Source organism: Lepidochelys kempii, chromosome 11 (assembly GCF_965140285.1).
Source record: "Lepidochelys kempii isolate rLepKem1 chromosome 11, rLepKem1.hap1, whole genome shotgun sequence".
Classification (NCBI taxonomy): Eukaryota; Metazoa; Chordata; order Testudines; family Cheloniidae; genus Lepidochelys; species Lepidochelys kempii.
Window position 1 is genome coordinate 4,693,249 of NC_136390.1, and position 19,914 is coordinate 4,713,162.

General features: G+C 40.7%; 1 protein-coding gene across 3 annotated transcripts in view; it reads right to left on the reverse strand.

Annotated features, from left to right (window-relative positions):
- XRCC5 (X-ray repair cross complementing 5) overlaps positions 1–19,914 on the reverse strand; it is a 74,151-nt gene that overhangs the window by 11,001 nt on the left and 43,236 nt on the right. For all 3 annotated transcript variants that reach the window (XM_073305005.1, XM_073305006.2, XM_073305008.2), the window contains 3 exons: positions 16,769–16,862; positions 14,429–14,498; positions 629–738 (listed from right to left, as the gene is read on the reverse strand). In XM_073305005.1, the coding sequence (XP_073161106.1) occupies positions 629–738; positions 14,429–14,498; positions 16,769–16,862 (274 nt within the window). The remainder of the gene's footprint in view (positions 1–628; positions 739–14,428; positions 14,499–16,768; positions 16,863–19,914) is intronic.

Genomic DNA, 19,914 nt, shown 5'->3' on the forward strand with positions numbered 1-19,914 from the left:
AGACATTCCAAGCCATTGCACATTCATCTAGCTCCACTAGAACCAGAGCTTCTAATGTGCAGGGCGTCACAAAAGAAACTGGTTTCAGAGGAGCAGCCGCATTAGTCTGTATCCGCAAAAAGAAAAGGAGGACTTGTGGCACCTTAGAGACTAACCAATTTATTTGAGCATAAGCTTTCTTTCGTGAGCTACAGCTCACTTCATCAGATGCTGTAGCTCACGAAAGCTTATGCTCAAATAAATTGGTTAGTCTCTAAGGTGCCACAAGTCCTCCTTTTCTTTTTACAAAAGAAATTGCATTTCACAAAGCTGCACACACCCTTTTGTGACTAGTTTTGTCTAAGAAGATATTTGGAGAATGGCACATTTCTCCTTTGCAACCACTAGGTCTCAGGTATTGTCTTTTCATATTAAGAAGCCACAACACTATCTGGTCCTTATTCTGCTGAGGCCAAAGGACCAAAACAACATTAAAATCTCTTTTAAATTTCCAATGTGGTATAATTGACTTAGGTCTGTTGATCTTGTCCTGTTGCTAGTTTGTCATAATCGCTGAAGCAACATAGTAGGTCTGCACATTATGCCCTGACATCTGACACAGAGTAGAGTTTTCGCATATTATCATTACCTTAATGGCCTCCTCTCTGAAAACTCTAATACAGTTGATGCTCTTCATGTAGTACTGTAAACCTTTAGTTTCCAAAAACTGTTCAATGCGGTTTACCAGCTGCTGGCTCACTGGAAGACAAAAAGAGGGAATGCATGCTTTCAGAAGGAAGCAAATCCTTCTGTTTAGCTGACTGTACTTTGCCTGTTTCTCCCGAAGTCTGTTCTTCTGTAACTACAGCACATCTATTGGTAAAAAAAGTCAATCATATCAATGTTGCATCAAGCTGCTCATCTCACCCAATAATGGAGTCCCTACTCTCAGATACAGAAAATAATCTTAATTTAATATATAAAATTTCTAACAAATCCCAATGTGGCTGAGGCAGGAGAATTTACAACTTGAGATCAAGAAAACTAGCACAGACCCTGCTTGCTTGGTGGACAGTAGAACTGGAGCACCTACTATCAGAAAGTGGAGAGAGGCTGTTTTACTTCACTAAGTATAATGCCTAAACCACCTATGAAAGACACACATTTCAATGAACATGTTAGGTTTTCCATAAGTGGTATAATGTCATAGCTGCAGCAACAGAATAATCTCTGGTTGCTAGACTCTCACTTGTGGATGTTACTAGAGATATCTTATTATCAGGGCCTTCTGAATACATTTTAGCCCTCAGTACAGTCATCTTAATCATTCTTCAAAGTGGAACATAGTGTAAACAATACCAGGGAAGATGTGTCTATATATCTACATTTACATAAATTGTGTGAGAGAGAAAGAGACAGACAGACATGTAATGGTAAGAACTGGAATACCAACTGAATCTTCACTGCTGAGTGACTCAGAAGGCAGACAGTTGTAAAACATATTGGAAAATGTGAAAAGTAAAATGCAAAAAATAAAGACAGTGGAAGTCCTGAGTATTCTCCCACATTTTGTTCTTTTACTTGCTTAATGGTTAGTGCAAAATATTTGCCCAACTTCATCTGCTGTGTACATACACCCCAAAAAGGTCATGGTGAGAATGCCTATTCATTATGTACAGACATGGGCAATGGGACATACCCAGGATAACTCTGACAGCTAAGCAGCAACTCTAGTAATCAGATGAAGGATTTCCCTTTGCGTAAGTTTAGAAAAGGCTCAGATTAAGTTACAGTTTTGCTTTTCTAGTTCTTCTCCATATGTTATACTCATTTGGCGAACTTCTGCATTTTACTGTAATACTGTTAAATACATAAGATTCCCAGTGATAAATGATGCTGTGAAGTACAAAATAGCAGAGATGGATGAGGAGAAGTTATTTAGTTTTCAAATTCTGAAGCATTTCATATTTCATCTACAACACCAATAAAACTAAAACGCAAGTACAATATATAACAAGTCCCAAAAAACATTCTACTTAGACTTACTTACTCAGCAATGTTGTATTTTAAGGCTTGTTTATCATAAGTGCTGTTCAGTCTGCTGAAGCATACATTATATGTACATACTTGCAAGTCCCAATCCATTGCAACTCAGGATAATAACTAAAGCAAATGATAATGCTTTTATAATTTCCGTTAATAGCTAATAAAGACCATCATCACTAGAGTAGTCATTATAACATACAAACTCCATAACCAGTTACTCAAAAGGTCTGCTAGAACTGAGATCATATAGGGTATTTTAACAGGTGCTTTCAGGAAACCACAGTCCAAGCATACCATCAGGCTAAAAAAGAATTTAAGAAGTAAGTGTAACTAACATGTCTTATTTCTATATATATTTGCTAGAATAATCATATATTAGTTGCTTCCCTCTTCTCCTCCCCCTTCATTCTGATTATCTGTCTATCTTAGGCTGTCAGCTTTTCAAGGCAGGCATCATGCCTTCTTTATTTGGACAGCACTCGGCACACCATGGGAACTACTGGACACATACAATAACCAATACATTATTCTCTCTTGTTACTTATGATGCATACCCCAGTCCCTCTGATGGGAAGACAGGATTTTTCCCTAACTCTCTTACATGCAGTAGACATAAGCTTGTTATATGACAACACATGGTACTGATTTTCCATTGGATTATCTCATCAAAGCAGTGGACACCAACCCCGAGGTGTGCTGAGGCAAGCTAGAGCAGGGGTTCTCAACCCTTTTTTTCGGAGTCCCCTCCAACATGCTATAAAAATGCCACAGCCCACCTGTGCCACAACTGTTTTTCTGCCCAGCCAGTAGATTAAAAGCCAGGGCCAGCACTAGGGGGCAGCAAGCAGGGCAATAGCATGGTTGACAACCACTGAGCTAGAGCACTGGGAAAAGCCAAGAAGGATAGCACTGGTAGACACAATGGTTTAAGTTTGGGGTCAGAGAAATACAGAAGATTCCAGAACTGTTGAATCTGTATTCTACTCCTCTTTCACTCTTCTCCAGACTCTAAACCACATATGCAACTAGCCACCGGTTTCATGTTCTGCAAAACACTCACCTGAACTTAGTTTAAAGGACAATAGCTATTCTGACAAAGGTTGAAAAACAAGAGGCACCCCACACTCTCCCCATTATCTGTTGAATCTATGATATCCATAGAGGAGGAAATGTACGATGGTTCTGTACAATGCCTGGCTGATGGCACAAAAAAATTGAATTCAAATACACAAAAGGCTCACCCCTCCTCCACACAGGATGGTCACAACACTTATTTATTTATTTACTTTACCAGTAACTAACAAACTAAATTGAACTCCACAAGTTAAGTCAGTCCATTTTTTCATGCTTAACGATTTTCTCATTAAATGTTCTAATTTCTTACAAATTGCACTAATAAAAGCAAGTCCTGCTGTTTTTTTTCCCTCTTTCCTTTTAAATGCTGCCTTTTCATTGATGTGTTAAATTAAAACCCCAGGCACTAAGAGAGTATAATACGAGTCTTTATTGTCAGAATGATTCCTGCACACTGCTAGGAATTATCAGACACTTCGTTTATTCTTTTACATTTATTTCTTTCTTTTTTTTTTCTTTTTTTTTTTTTTAATTTCTGTAGCATTGTTAGGCATCAGAACATGGAATTTTATATGTTAGAAATCTTGGACTGCTACTTTGTGAGATTTGTCCTAGGGGACTTAAAAAAAACCCAAATTGTGTCATGATGCAACTTTATAATCTGAGGAAGGGGCCGTACCATAATTTTAAGTGAGAGTCTTTTAATATGATGGGAGAGCCTGGTCAAAAACAAGTCTGTCCTCAGATAGAAGAGCAACGATTAATGAACGTTACATGCAAGGACACAAGCGTCCCACAGTCCCTGCTCCGGCTAGTCTACCTAGCGATTGATTTTAGGCTGCCATTAGATAGAGAGAGCAGAATACAGTAACTAAGGATTGCACAAAGTCGTTCATAGTGGATTCTGCTCTTTGCCTCTGATAGGTTTGACAGTTCCGCTTGTTATTTCTTTCCTTTCCTTCTCCTTCCCACCAGCCCCCGCTTGTGATTTCTTGGTTTTGGTTGTCATGGGAAAGCTTTTGTGCTTTTGGCAAAAGATGAGTTTTGCAACATGCTCTGATAAGACTCAGGTGTCCCTTCAGTCTTATCTCCTGCTGTAGGTCATTCCACAGATGGGGGCTCTTGGCTAAGAATACCTTATCTCTGGCCTCTCAAGCTTCATCCTGGACACAATTAGCTGAACTGTCCCAGAGAAGCACAGCTGTCTTGGTGTCTTTTGATCGGAGAGTTGGTCTCTGATGTACCATATATGGGCCCCAAACACTGAGGGCCTTTAAGAATGGACACCTTACCTGATCTGAACTGAGAGCCTTTATCCAGTTCAGAACATTGGTGTGATACATTCTTTTGTAATTTTTCTATCTAGAGAGAAGGACTACTACATTTTGCAGGAACTGGAATTCCTGTGTTACCCTGACCTGCAGTCCCAGTTGTCAGCATTTTCCCTCTCACCGCCAGAAAGTTTTGGTCTTCCCTACTTCTTTCCCATGGTACAGCTGATTGGGTTATATAAGGAATTGCATGATTATATGACAGGCAAACTACAGAATCAGATATTAGAGAAGGAGAAGAGCAACTAATTCATCCAGTCCATCTCTCTGTCAATGGAGGAGACATTCTCTGTTACAAGATACATTTACTAGTGCTTCTACCTTTAGTGAAGGTTTCAGAGTAGCAGCCGTGTTAGTCTGTATCCGCAAAAAGGAGGACTTGGGGCACCTTAGAGACTAACAAATTTATTTGAGCATAAGCTTTCGTGAGCTACAGCTCACTTCATCAGATGCATTCAGTGGGGGAAAAAAAAATGCATCCGATGAAGTGAGCTGTAGCTCACGAAAGCTTATGCTCAAATAAATTTGTTAGTCTCTAAGGTGCCACAAGTACTCCTGTTCTTTTAACCTTTAGTGAAATACGCTAGATCGACTCCACTGGAGACTGCTGTCCTCTTTTTATCCACTGCATAGCAGCCCAAGCTTGCTCACGCTGCCCTGACATGGAGGGGTTACCCCACTGCTGAAAGTGCAGGTCAATTTCTATATATCTATTCAGTTCAGCCCTTGTCCTCCTTGCCAACAAGGGTACTGACTGGCATCACCTGAGATGGTTGTTTTGTGATCCTAATACAGTTCTTAGTAAATAAGATTCCATATCAAAATACTCACCATCAGATGATAAAACTTATCAGGCACTATCAACTAGAGCTAGCTGATCCACAAATGAAAGGCTCCCTTCCCCATAACCAATCTCCTGAATCATCCAGTCTCCAATCATAATGATTTGTAAGAAATGACAGTGCTCAGAGTAAGAGCTCATCAGTTACAGGAACTACGAACAAATATTGAACTGTTACACCATGACGATCATCAATTTGTAACTCAAGCACGTGAAGAATTAGATTCTAACTGGAAAACTGTTCTGCTTTTCAGAGACTTCCATCATCAGGTGTAAGAGGTGGCATTTAATTTAGGAATGGTTCCACGAACTTGACTTTCAAGGAATTCTCAATTCCTGTTTGTGGGCATGGCTACACTTGCAGATATAGAGTGCTGTGAGTTAAACCAGCCCTCAGAGAGCGCAGTAGGGAAAGCGAGGTAGTGTGTCCACACTGTCAGATTCAAGCGCACTGGTGTGGCCACATTAGCAGCTCTTACAACAGCCACAGAGAGCAGTGCATTGTGGTAGCTATCCCAGCATGCAAGTGGCTGCAACGTGCTTTTCAAATGGGGGGTGGGTGGGGAGTGTGACAGGGAGTGTGTTGTGTGTATGTGGGGGAAGAGACAGTGTGTTTTGGGGGGCTGAGAGCATGTCAGCATGCTGTCTTGTAAGTTCAGACAGCAGCAGACCCCCCTCTCGCCCGCCTCTCTGTCTCAAACACGGCATTCCACAGTAATGGTTTGCTTTATCCCACAGCAGATAAGCATGCCGGTTGTCAGAAACGGAGCTTTGAAAGGGGATATCCGCATTCCTGCAGCGATTCCAAAACAATGACAAGAGTGGCCACTTGACTTGCATCCGATGAAGCGAGCTGTAGCTCACAAAAGCTTATGCTCAAATAAATTGGTTAGTCTCTAAGGTGCCACAAGTACTCCTTTTCTTTTCACTTGACTTAAGGAGATTATGGGACGTTTCCGGAGGCCGATCAGAGTGCAGTAATGCAACACCTTGTTCACACTGATGCCGGGGCGTTTCAGCCAAGGCGCAGCAAGCTTTATGCTGCTCGTGGAGGTGGATTAACAGGAGCTGCAGAGTCCAGGCGCTCTAAGAAAGAGTGGACAGGTCGTGAGTTAGGGTGCCCAGGGCTGCTTTAATGCGCTCTAACTTGCAAGTGTAGCCAAGCCCACAAGGCTCTCCAAGTAGTTTCTTGCACAATGCAACTACCATACCTCAGTAAAGTGTCACCTTAGCAGGTAAAATCAATCAAGCAGTAGCTACTTTGTTCCAAGACAATAAACATACATACAAGTTCAACTTCTAAAGTCCTCAAGCCAAGTAGTTAAGAAGTAAGAACTGCATTGCTTTAAAGACGCAGTAGTAAATAAACACGGATATATAATCTTGTATTGTGTTTGGGCCAAAACACAATACAACATACAATGCTTGATTAGATATTGAGGAGAAATAGACTACATACAATGACAGGTATAACTGGTAGCAGCTAAGCGACTGCATTGGGTGACCGTTAATCTGCAGATAAGAGGCAGATTTACAGAGAACTTCCAAGCAATTTAATACATAAATCTTCTAATGGCTTAAGTATTTTCATCAAATCAGTCATGGATTTTGGTATATCTGGCAGCAAAGTACAAACTATCTCTGATATATGAAAGATACCCGGGGTGGTAAGCAAACAGGTGAACTAAAATCAAATACATACCAAAAAGGAATACTAGTGTCTTGTAATAAACCTTAAAAATCTTTGTTGCACTTCTTTATACAGAGATGCTTATCAAGAAAGTACCACCCCAGTTTGAACATTTGCTAAATTTCCAAATCAAATCTATCATCACAGCAATTCACTTACTAACATGAAACAATCTGATGTAAAACCACCTGGATATAATTTCTACTTATGAGAAGATTTGCAAAGCTATGGAAACACTATGAGTCTCCTAGGCCTAGCAGGATACTTGCTGGGATCTATACATGGGGATGTGATGCACTGACTGACTCTCTAATGTCATTTCTCTGCAATGTCTGGGAGTAAGAAAAATTGACAACATTGCAACAAGCAGAAAGACTCAAAGAGTGACAGTGGTATTACTAATTCTTTCTAGGCATTTCTACAGTGCTCTTCACCATAAATTCCACAGCTGTAATTGCAGCAGTGCCTCTTTACTCGGAGAACACTGAAAGTTCTTCTAATCTGAACTGATTGCTGGACATCAGACACCACATTGCCAGAACCAGCATGTGTTTTGGCCACAATGGAGGCTGTCAGATAAGATTTTTGCTGCTAACCAACTGCAAGGAAAATTCACAGAATAAAACAAAGATCTTTGCACATTCTTTTATCAATCCAACTCAAGTCTGTCAGCAACCCTAGTCTCTGGGGACTTATAAGAAAATATGGCTGTCAGGATAAGATGTCCACTATTATCCAACAATTGGAGAATAGACAGCATGCTTGTAAAAGTCTATCCAGGTAAAATGATGGTCAACCCTTTTGGCACTATAATGATGGCAGGGTGCATAATGTCCCTCCTGTGTTTCAGACTTTTCTTTGCAGCAACGGTAGGTGAAGCAACTCGTGATCTATCCCGGGAGTAAAGACTAGATTTCACTCAGAGAAACTAATCTATTTTATTTGCATGCACTGACAAAGTTGTCAGAAGCCCATATTAGAGGAACTGCTCTTTGTGGATGACTGAGCACTTGTAACCTACTCTCAGCAAGACTGCATATTATGACATATTTGTGGCCATGAACAGTAAACAACAGAGTGAAGCTATTTGAAAAAAAACACAGGCTATGAAAAATGCCTGTTTCATCCGCAATAATTATCACACCAGTAAGTTGGCCTCCTCAAATACAGCAGACCATGTCAGCCACAAGTGGTACTGTACAGCGACAAACTACAAACGCTCCAGTTACAAAGTGAAGATGATTATGGTTTGACAACAAATTGGAGTGCCAGTCTCAGAGAGTGCTTCTGCCCCTGCCTGTTTGAAATTGGGACAACGCTTGTGCCTGTCTGAAATCAGGACATTCTCTAATCAACCCCAATAGATACAATATACTTTCAATGAGCTGGCTTCTGCTAACTAAAAGGGTTACACATTGTGTATACTGTGAAACTCAGCACATGGCCCTCTGTTTACTTAGCACGCACACTGCTTTCTTCCATGAATGCCATAAAGCTAGAGCCCACTCTTGTAAAGTGCTACCATAGTCACTGCACAGGACCAGCTTGTATCCTTCTTCGTGTCTTTAAAACAAAAAATATTCTGTCAAGCCTTTCTGAAGGGTTTTTTCATGCTTGGGTTTTTGTTGTTGTTGTTTTAACCTGGGAAATACCAGAAACATCAGGTCCAGGCTTCAATGGTTTTGCTGGAGAACTTGCTGGGGATGGTGTAAGATGTGTATCATTAGTGTCCTCACCTTAATAATGGAGACAGGAGGTGGTGGCGTGGTTGATCTTTAAAATACTACTTTTTTAACACCTATATAACTTTAAATGTCTAAAAAATACCTTCTTTTCTCCAAAATATTAAAACAGTCAGATTAAAAATCCTTTCTCCTCTTATTAGCTCAATTTTTATTCTCTTAGCTCTTGCACAGTCATTTGACTAGGTCTTCAGTCAGCACAGGGGGGGTTTTTTTATTCCATGTTTTTTTTTTTTTTTTTCATTAGAAATTGAGATTCTGCCTGGCATGGAAGATTCTCAGGCATTTCTTCTACCTCATAAAGAAGCAAAATCGAACACAATCTCTTTTTTCTCTCATTTGTATGTCAGATTTTAAAATAATGAAATGGAGGTTGGTATCTGGCTACTTTTTTCAATAAACTATTTGAATGTCACATAATATATCTTTCTCTGCATAGGGGATTTACATTTCACATTTCCTGCAAGAAAAAAATATTTCCCTCCTTAAATATGATATCAAAAGAATAATGGAGCTGTAGCTCATGAAAGCTTATGCTCAAATAAATTTGTTGGTCTCTAAGGTGCCACAAGTCCTCCTGTTCTTTTATCAAAAGAATAAAAATCCAAAACCATTCAGTAAGTTGAAGGCAGGGTCCACTATTATACACCACAAGAAAGCAATATATCAAGCCATTAAAAAGTATGTCTGTAATTTTTTTATATATCAAGCTACTATTAAGGCTTTTCACAATCTGATGAGGTTCAATAAGGATAAGTGCAGGATCCTGCACTTAGGACGGAAGAACCCAATGCACAGCTACAGACTAGGGACCGAATGGCTAGGCAGCAGTTCTGCGGAAAAGGACCTAGGGGTGACAGTGGAAGAGAAGCTGGATATGAGTCAGCAGTGTGCCCTTGTTGCCAAGAAGGCCAATGGCATTTTGGGATGTATAAGTAGGGGCATAGCGAGCAGATCGAGGGACGTGATCGTTCCCCTCTATTCGACATTGGTGAGACCTCATCTGGAGTACTGTGTCCAGTTTTGGGCCCCACACTTCAAGAAGGATGTGGATAAATTGGAGAGAGTCCAGCGAAGGGCAACAAAAATGATTAGGGGACTGGAACACATGAGTTATGAGGAGAGGCTGAGGGAGCTGGGATTGTTTAGCCTGCAGAAGAGAAGAATGAGGGGGGATTTGATAGCTAGGGAGGTGGTAGAATCTCCTTCCTTAGAGGTTTTTAAGGTCAGGCTTGACAAAGCCCTGGCTGGGATGATTTAACTGGGAATTGGTCCTGCTTTGAGCAGGGGGTTGGACTAGATGACCTTCTGGGGTCCCTTCCAACCCTGATATTCTATGATTCTATGATTCTTTAAAGAAGAAAAATGAATGTGCTGAAAATGTTTTTATTTACACAGTGTTTCCCATCTCTCTTCCTTAATGGGTATCTGAACTACATTCCTTACAACCATATCCTGTAATTATAGCCCATATCATACACAAAATGAAGGCAGATTGCTGGAAGCAACAAAAGCCATCCAGACACAGATGGCAACCATTTCAGGGACAGCTACTGAATAACGGACAAGTTTAAATATAACCTTAAATATAAATAGTTTTCAGTATGTCCATTATGCAAATTTTAGTATTTGTGGCTTAAATCGCTTTCCTGCATGATTTAATTAATTGCTGCAACAGAGTATTTTATTTATGGTTTTTATTTGGATTCCACTTTAGCCTACAGTATAGTCCACTGCATCTTGATGAATCTGAGATTTGGAAGTACAATGTCAAATACAATTTCTGAATGAGGGGATTTCTGCTGTTTGCTTTAATTAAAAACCATTTAAAAAAACAGGCCATTTTTTTATAATTTAAGTGAGTTTTGACTATCAAACTTCTGAGCAATAAACTGTGATTTAAGCTTTAACAGATGGTATTCATAAATTAATATACATCTTAGCATACACATCAATCTGTGTTTCAAAGGTGCAAAGAACTGAGTGAAATACCCATGAACTACATGCTGCTGCTACCTTTTGTTTTGATTAGCAAACAAACACGACAGTTAGTGGCAGTCGGTTGTGGGAGGTCATACTTCATCTACTCAAAACCTTAAAAGAATGAAAATACTAAGCAGAAAGTCTTGTGCAGCCCTTTCCATCTTCATTTTGCCTAAAACACTATTGTTAACACCCTCCGTAAGGCTTTCACTTCTATCTCCTACAGACAACAATGCATACCCAACTTCATCCAACTTACACTTCAATGCAAAATCTTAACAGTGACCTCTTATGCTTTTATATCAGCACATCAAACTATGACATTCTGTGGATCTTGGTAGGTATTCTGCTTTACCGCTGCTAATCTTGACTGCTGCATTTATTTCACAAAAAACAGAGTAGCTTGAAATTAATATGGAGGTGTGGCCGTCGGAGACTGCCCATTCAGAAAAGAGACCTGGCTGCTTGGATCAAGATGGAACAACGAATGCATCCCAACAATGTAGCTTCCAGCAGCCAAACATCCATAAAAAAGCTGTCAACCATGAGCCTCCTTGTAGAACTCTATGGGCTGCACTTTGACCACCGCCAGTCTAGAGGCCACCTGCAAATCCAATAAAGTACCTCCTACTGGGGGAGCAACCAAGGTAGGAGCCCTGTCTTTCCCTGGGCAGGAGAAAAGCACAGCCAAAACCAACAAATGGATCATGGGGGGAAAGGGAAAGCAAAGTGTCATAGAAAGAATTCATGATCCAAAATAAGTGAAAATCTTTTCCCAATCCCCTCCCCCTAAAAATAGTAGATTCTCTCTTTTACCAGCATTTCAAAGCAGTTTCTTTCTCACTTACACTGTTCCTAACATAAAAAGAAAAGGAGTACTTGTGGCACCTTAGAGACTAACAAATTTATCTGAGCATAAGCTTTCGTGAGCTACAGCTCACTTCATCGGATGCATGCAATGGAAAATACAGTGGGGAGATTTATATACACAGAGAACATGAAACAATGGGTGTTACCATACAGACTGTAACAAGAGTGATCAGGTAAGGTGAGCTATTACCAGCAGGAGAGTGGGTGGGGAGGGTAGAGGGGGGGCCTTTAGTAGTGATAATCAAGGTGGGTCATTTCCAGCAGTTGACAAGAACGTATGAGGAACAGTAGGGGGGGAAATAAACGTGGGGAAATAGTTTTATTTTGTGTAATGACCCATCCACTCCCAGTCTTTATTCAAAGTCTAAGTTAATTGTATCCAGTTTGCAAATTAATTCCAATTCAGCAATCTCTCATTGGAGTCTGTGTTTGAAGTTTTTTTGTTGAAGAATTGCCACTTTTAATCGTTTGTAATCGAGTGACCAAAGAGATTGAAGTGTTCTCCAACTGGTTTTTGAATGTTATATTTCCTGACGTCTGAATTGTGTCCACTTATTCTTTTATGTAGAGACTGTCCAGTTTGGCCAACGTACATGCATTGCTGGCACATGATGGCATATATTACACTGGTAGATGTGCAGGTGAATGAGCCTCTGATAGTGTGACTGATGTGATTAGGCCCTATGATGGTGTCCCCTGAATAGATAAGTGGACACAGTTGGCAACAGGCTTTGTTGCAAGGATAGGTTCCTGGGTTAGTGTTTTTGTTGTGTGGTTGCTGGTGAGTATTTGCTTCAGGTTGGGGGGCTGTCTGTAAGGAAGGACTGGCCTGTCTCCCAAGATCTGTGAAAGCGATGGGTCGTCCTTCAGGATAGGTTGTAGATCCTTGATGATGCGCTGGAGAGGTTTTAGTTGGGGGCTGAATGTGATGGCTAGCGGCGTTCTGTTATTTTCTTTGTTAGGCCTGTCCTGTAGTAGGTGGCTTCTGGGTACTCTTCTGGCCCTGTCAATCTGTTTCTTCACTTCAGCAGTGGGTATTGTAGTTGTAAGAATGCTTGATAGAGATCTTGTAGGTGTTTGTCTGAGGGGTTGGAGCAAATGCGGTTGTATCGTAGAGCTTGGATGTAGAAAATGGATCGTGTGGTGTGGTCTGGATGAAAGCTGGAGGCAAGTAGGTAGGAATAGCGGTCAGTAGGTTTCTGGTATAGGGTGGTGTTTATGTGACCACTGCTTATTAGCACCGTAGTGTCCAGGAAGTGGATCTCTTGTGTGGACTGGTCCAGGCTGAGGTTGATGGTGGGATGGAAATTGTTGAAATCATGGTGGAATTCCTCAAGGGCTTCTTTTCCATGGGTCCAGATGATGATGTCAACAATGTAGCGCAAGTAGAGTAGGGGCATTAGGGGACGAGAGCTGAGGAAGCGTTGTTCTAAATCAGCCATAAAAATGTTGGCATACTGTGAGGCCATGCGCGTACCCATAGCAGTGCCGCAGATTTGAAAGTATACATTGTCCCCAAATGTGAAATAGTTATGGGTGAGGACAAAGTCACAAAGCTCAGCCACCAGGTTTGTCGTGATATTATCGGGGATACTGTTCCTGACTGCTTGTAGTCCATCTTTGTGTGGAATCTTGGTGTAGAGGGCTTCTACATCCATAGTGGCCAGGACGGTGTTTTCAGGAAGATCACCAATGGATTGTAGTTTCCTCAGGAAGTCAGTGGTGTCTCGAAGATAGCTGGGAGTGCTGGTGGCACAGGGCCTGAGGGGGAGTTTACATAGCCAGACAATCCTGCTGTCAGGGTGCCAATGCCTGAGATGATGGGGCGTCCAGGATTTCCAGGTTTATGGCTCTTGGGTAGCAGATAGAATACCCCTGGTGGGGATTCTAGGGGTGTGTCTGTGCGGATTTGTTCTTGTGCTTTTGTTCCTAACATGCAATCACTATCAGTCACCAAAAGGGGGCTTTAATGCAAAAGAGCAGGTTCTCAAACAACTGAAGACTATTTCTGAACACATTCTGCCCATACCTGAAAGCCAAGGTTTTCAGAGACAGAGGGTCCCTTTAACATTTTCTGGGAGGCACCACCTGAAACCGCTGCACCTGTCTGCGCCTTGGTACAGGATCACTCTTCTCTTTGTATTCCAGGTTGGATCTCGTTTGCAGCTCTAAGTCTTTTACTCAATCCACTGTAACTGTGCTCCATGAATATTTTCAGGATTCCTAGAGATTATGCTAAACTGATGGCCAACCCCAGAAGGGTGAGGGGAGGGAAATGGTGTAAACACAGAGGAAATTGTACTTGGATTTTCAAGATCAGGACATGCAAATAGCACAGTTAATGGACTGGTCACTGCAGTCTGCACTTTCTCTCGCCTCTACATCAATGTCCCCCTTCTTTTCTTTTCTTTTCTTTTCTGAGTGCTGAATAATAGGCTGATTGAGTGCACATTTAATACATACAAGTGCTTGAGAACCTATCTCCCATCATTCATATACTCTCACTTTCACTTCTCCCCTAATTTCACCTATCCTCATTCACTCACGAGAGTAACAGGGGATACCTATTTATTTATGCAGATTATTAGAAACTAAATTCTTATTTCTTCACAGAACAGGATAAATCAGCAGTAGCAGGACAGACTTCTCACATGTGGCCCTCCCAACATGCCTCAATCCTGATGCAGAAAAACCACTTCTCCATAAGTGAGCAGAATGTTCAGTTTATACAGTTCACGCAATCCCTGCCCTCAGCTGAGGCTGTCAACAAGAGAGCCAATTAGTGCCAACTGTGGTGATGATTTTTCTGTTATGGATATTTGAACACTGAAGATGCTGTTAAATAGAGTTAAGACCGATAAAAGCAACTTACCTTCCTTGAAGTTTGCATTCTTCTGCCTCACTAGAAAACAGAAGTTTTCTGCAGGGTTAATACTTCCAACCTACAAAAGATTGAGGAATGATTATACTACATGAATGCACAGCTCCCCTTTCCTCCTGTATATCAACAGAAATATTTACAATTCAATTTATTTTAATATGGATGGAGAAGCTACATTTTTTGGTAGTATGGGGTCAAATAAAAGACAATTCTTAGGATGCAATGTTAACCCTGATCAAAGGCTAGGTTTGATATGACCAGCTATACAAGATGAACTTACACTTCCTGTACTTCCCTCCTATGAACTGATCACATTCTCTAGGCACTGGAGGTCAGAAGTACAGTAATTCAGGCTGCTGGCTAGTTCAGCTTTCAGACTTTTTGTAGCAAAGACTGCTTATTCATCCTAACACAGTGGTTCTCAAACTAGGGCTGCAGCTTGTTCAGGGAAAGCCCCTGGCGGGGTGGGCTGGTTTGTTTACCTGCCGCATCCGCAGATTTGGCTGATCGCGGCTCCTACTGGTCGCGGTTTGCCGCTCCAGGCCAATGGGGGCTGCAGAAAGGGTGGCCAGCACATCCCTCAGCCTGCGCTGCTTCCCACAGCCTCCACTGGCCTGGAGCAGCGAACCGCGGCCAGTGGGAGCTGCCATCGGCAGAACCTGCGAACGCGGCAGGTAAACAAACCAGCCCGGCCCGCCAGGGGCTTCCCCTGAACAAGTAGCGGCCCTAGCTTGAGAACCACTGTCCTAACACATGCTTAATTAGGAGTGAGAGTTCTTAGCAATGTCGGTACAGAGTAGTTGGTTTGGCCCTCCAATAAGACACTGGAAATGAAAAGCTAATACTCAATTCAGCTAACTGCTGCCCTTTCTGGTCCAGTCTGACATTTCAGAACTGACGCTTTGAGAAAGCATGCAAGTGCAGAGACCTCACAAAATCTAAGGGAACTAAAAGCACGTCAGGCATAAAGAAAGATTCACTGCACAAATGGGCAGAAGAGCTACAGAAATACACATCTACACTGCTTAGCATCCTTTTTCCAGAGTACCACATTAACTCTGAGTCAGAATAAAATATGAGGTCAGTCGTCTTCTCTTCGAAAGGTTCCACTGTTCCAAAGGTAGAGGAGAAATGCTCTTGGCTTTGTTCCCTACTTGATAAATCTAACCCACAACGTTATATTCTTCTTTAAGGCCAAATTTTGCCTTCTGTTAAGTACTGGCTTGTGGATCTGAGGGAAGTACCTGGCCCCTAGTATTCTAACAGCAAACTGAAAAGAATGCAAGGAAAAGGTATATAATTTTTTAGGTTGCAAGTAACTTTCACAGTAAAGGTCTGGGAATGGAAAAAGGCTATGTAGCCAATCCATTTGCAGTTTGCATCCTGTAATACTTTGCCTCTGAGGGGCCCCCTTTTGGCTTCAGGGAAAAGGTATACTTAAATTCTGCTCCCTAAACAGTAAGTCAAAATTCTTCTAAGTTTATTTTATATTTTAATGCTTTACAAGCAAACATTTCTTACACAGATCTTCTAATAAATTGCTTCTTTGAAAGCCCATCTGTTAGTGGGTTGGGGTTTGTTTTTTTTTTTTTTTCCAAAAGTATACCATGCTATGCTATTAGAAGATCTGATTTTTATGTTCGGTGTGAAATGAGCACAGCCCTCTTTCTTTTTGAATCATGTCATACATTTCAAGTGTTGAAAAGAACTGAGATATCCTTTTATCTTAATTTATATAAAATAACTATTTTTCTCTGACACCAAAATCAAGCAAGCAAAGGAAGATGCATAGCTCCAACACATACTTGCATGCCAATGAAGCCTAACAGATAGGAAGCTAATTTACCTGTTTAACTTTGGTGGCAGAATTAACCAATTTTGTGATTTGTATCCCCAAGCAATACAAACAATAGGTTCTGAAATCATAGCAACATTTGGAAAAATGGAATATGAAGGATTTTATTCTGTTTTTTAAAGAAGATACAAGAGAAAACAAAGAGCACAAATTCTGCTCTTGTATCTAACAGTGAATCTCAGTTCTGAATTCTATTTCCCTTACACCTATGGAATAGCTCTTGGGAGTTCCATGCATGTCGGGAAGGAAGAATTTTGCCTTAAAAGCAATCAGAACTAGCTGGCTACTACATTCAGGGCTAGTCAGTTCATTTTACATCCAGCAGAAAGTAATCTCAAAATTCTCAATCAAATGTATTTCAGATGAGAGATGCCCCTCCATTAATATATTTCAGTTAAGATATAGAAAGAGTCCCCAAGGGAGGCTCTAGAACTAGTCTTTCCTATGAAAGAGAGGATTTGTAAAGATGTGCTTACAGTGGTGACACTGCCTTCAGCAAGGTTTGCGATGCTAAAGCTGCCTTCTTCATTTTCAGCTTTTGCCCTCTTAGCACTGGGTCCATCTTCATTGCTGGAAGTGAAGATGACAAAAAAGTAAATGCAGCAAATCAAAACAAATCAACCTCCCACCTGAGCAACAAGTCAGTGTATTTGTGCAATATATGATGAAAAGAGAAGACCAGGGTGACACTTTTGTTGTATGATTGTCTCCATGCTATGGACAAACCATATAATGACAGAAATGTAGGAAAGGACACTGAGAAGTCATCAAGTCCAGCCCCCTGCACTGAGGCACGACAAAGTAAACCTAGACCATCTCTGGCAGGAGTTTATCCAACCTATTCTTAAAAACCTCCAATCATGGAGATCCCACAACCTCCCTTGGAAGCCTATTCCAGAACTTAACTACCCTTATAGTTAGAAAGATTTTCCTAATATCTAACCTAAATCTCCATACCTTATTCTTCCTACAGCCCAGACAGGAGGAGAGGGCACCCGCCAGCAGAAACAATTAATCAAATTCAACCTTTGTGTAAGCAAGAACAACCATCACGGAAGTCATTGGATTACGTGCCCACCTATCCTAGGGTTGAATTTGGACAAAAGACTTTTTCCCACCACCAGGAATGTGGGATACTGCCAGACCCATTATGGGGAAGTCCACATCCTAAGGCAGCCCAGCTTAGTTTTATAGCATATTCATGATCATTAGCATTCACATCATATTCCTTTTAAAGATGAAATTGCCAGAGCAAGTAATGGAAACTTAACATTTAAGTAAGAAATCCATTTACCCTTCAAATATTATTTGCCAGTTCCTGTCATGGAATTGATAGCTATTAGATATCTGTGTACACAGAGAGCTGAGAGTCTAATAACCCATCTTCTGCATCAGTGTACTCCAGAGCTTTATCAACTTCCACTTACAGCTGTCAAAACTTACTAGACAAACCCCAATTAGGTATGGGAGTGAGCTCTCTCAGAACGGCCTTAAACTATATCTGAAAATACTTTCAAAAGACAAGTTTTAATTTTTTTAAATTAATAATGGTTTTAGGCCATCTTCGAACTTTGTCCTCACAGATAACATACTCCACGGTGAAGACTCAAACAGAAGAATGAATTCTGTCACCTAATATAATATGGCAAACTTTAACAGCACATCTTAGTGATGGGAGAAGAAAATCAAGTTAATAATAATGGGAAATATCAAAGATGTGTATAATTCTGTTCTTTGCTCTTCAGTATAAATGTAGAGGCTATTGAAACAGGACAATCAATCTGAGGTAAGAATGACTGAGAGCTACTGAATAATTACAAATATTGCGAATTAGACATCCATTACTGTTAACAGTTGTTCAAAGAAACCCAAAATAGAACCAAATAAAAGTGTTATTCTGAAAAGACCTGAAACTACAGCAAAGAAAATCAGAAGCTAGAAAAGGTAAGGACGAGAAAAAGACACTAGGCCAGGCAATGTTTTGCATTCCTAGTAACTGGAAACTGGCTTTAAAAATCCCATGAATATGAAAGGTAATGCTCTAATTTTATAAAGAAATTTTCCAACCCTCCTGTTTACCACCCTCCATAGTGAGCTCCTACCTACATTATAGACCACACCTATCTCTACTTTTCTCCCTCAATTTTATCACTGGTCTTCTCTGTCCCTTCGCTTAATTTTGTCACTGTTGGGATGAAATCCTCCTCCTTTGCAACTCCTGTCATCTGACATAGCCTTGCTTCTCACTCACTGTAAAAGTTTGGCATATTATATCAAGCAACACTGGGGAAAATTGCTTAATCACGCTATGCCTCCATATACTCATCTGTAAAATGGAGAAAGTAATACTCACCTAACACGGCATAGGTTATGGACTGGTAAATTAATTAATGTATTAAAGAGTATTGGGATCCTTGAATGAAAGGCACTATAGCAGTGCAATGTTTCACTTAAAATCTCCTCTGAAAACATGCTTCCACCCTTGTGAGTGCTTAGTTTTTTATTTGTCCCTCTGCCACTATTTTGAATGCTGTTAAGTGTTTTGTGATATTACAGGTATGATAAGTGCTATGAAAAAAATAAAGTTGTACTTAAACTTAGGGCCAGATCCTCAGCTAGTGTAAATCAGGGTAGTTCCACTGAAGCCAATGGACACATACCAGTTTACATTAGCTGAAGATGTGGCTCTTAAAGTTTATCTGTTACTCGTAATATATTGATTAGCTAGCTGCATTTTAGAAATGTAAAAAGTATTTAAGAAAAATTAATGAAGTGCCCATTTAAAATTAATTTAAAGGCTGGATTATTATACCCACTTCTAAGTTACATCTGTAGAAGTGGGTTTTTTACCCACAAAAGCTTATGCCCAAATAAATCTGTTAGTCTTTAAGGTGCCACCGGACTCCTCGTTTTTTTTGTGGATACAGACTAACACGGCTACCCCTCTGATACTTGACTACTAAGTTTATATAACAGCTTTTCCCAAACTGTGAGGTTAGGGGTGACTCCTACCTCTTCACTGCAACCCCATGGAAGAAAAAGGAAAATTTCTGTTTTACTGAACTTCTTACCTTTTAGGGCTCAACAAAAGTGAAACTGCTTAATGAATACTGAATATTAAAATCTACATCAACATAGCTTCCCTCTAGTCCGTAGCACCTTATACTGTGATCCCATCTGATCTCAAAAACTAAGCAGAGGTGAACCAGGTGAACACTTGGATGGGAGACATCAAATAAAAAACCTAGAAGCTGCCGGGTTAGTCTGGATCTGCAAAAGCGGCAAAGAGTCCTGTGGCACCTTATAGACTAACAGACGTATTGGAGGACTCTTTGCCATGAATAGTATTGGTGATTAAGAACAACAACAACATTTCACATCTGAAGATGTCAAAGAGTCATACAAAGTTGCACAAGTGTCATTATCCCTATTTTACAGGTGGAGACACTAAAAAGCAAAGAGGTGAAATGACTCGGCCGAGATCACAGAGAGTCAGTGGTACAAACAGGAACAGAGCCCTGTCTCCTGACTGCAAGTCCAGTATCCAGTCCACTGGACTATGCTGCCAATATTGGGACTTTTCCCTCCAAGGAATGTCCTAACTGTACTGATGACATTCACA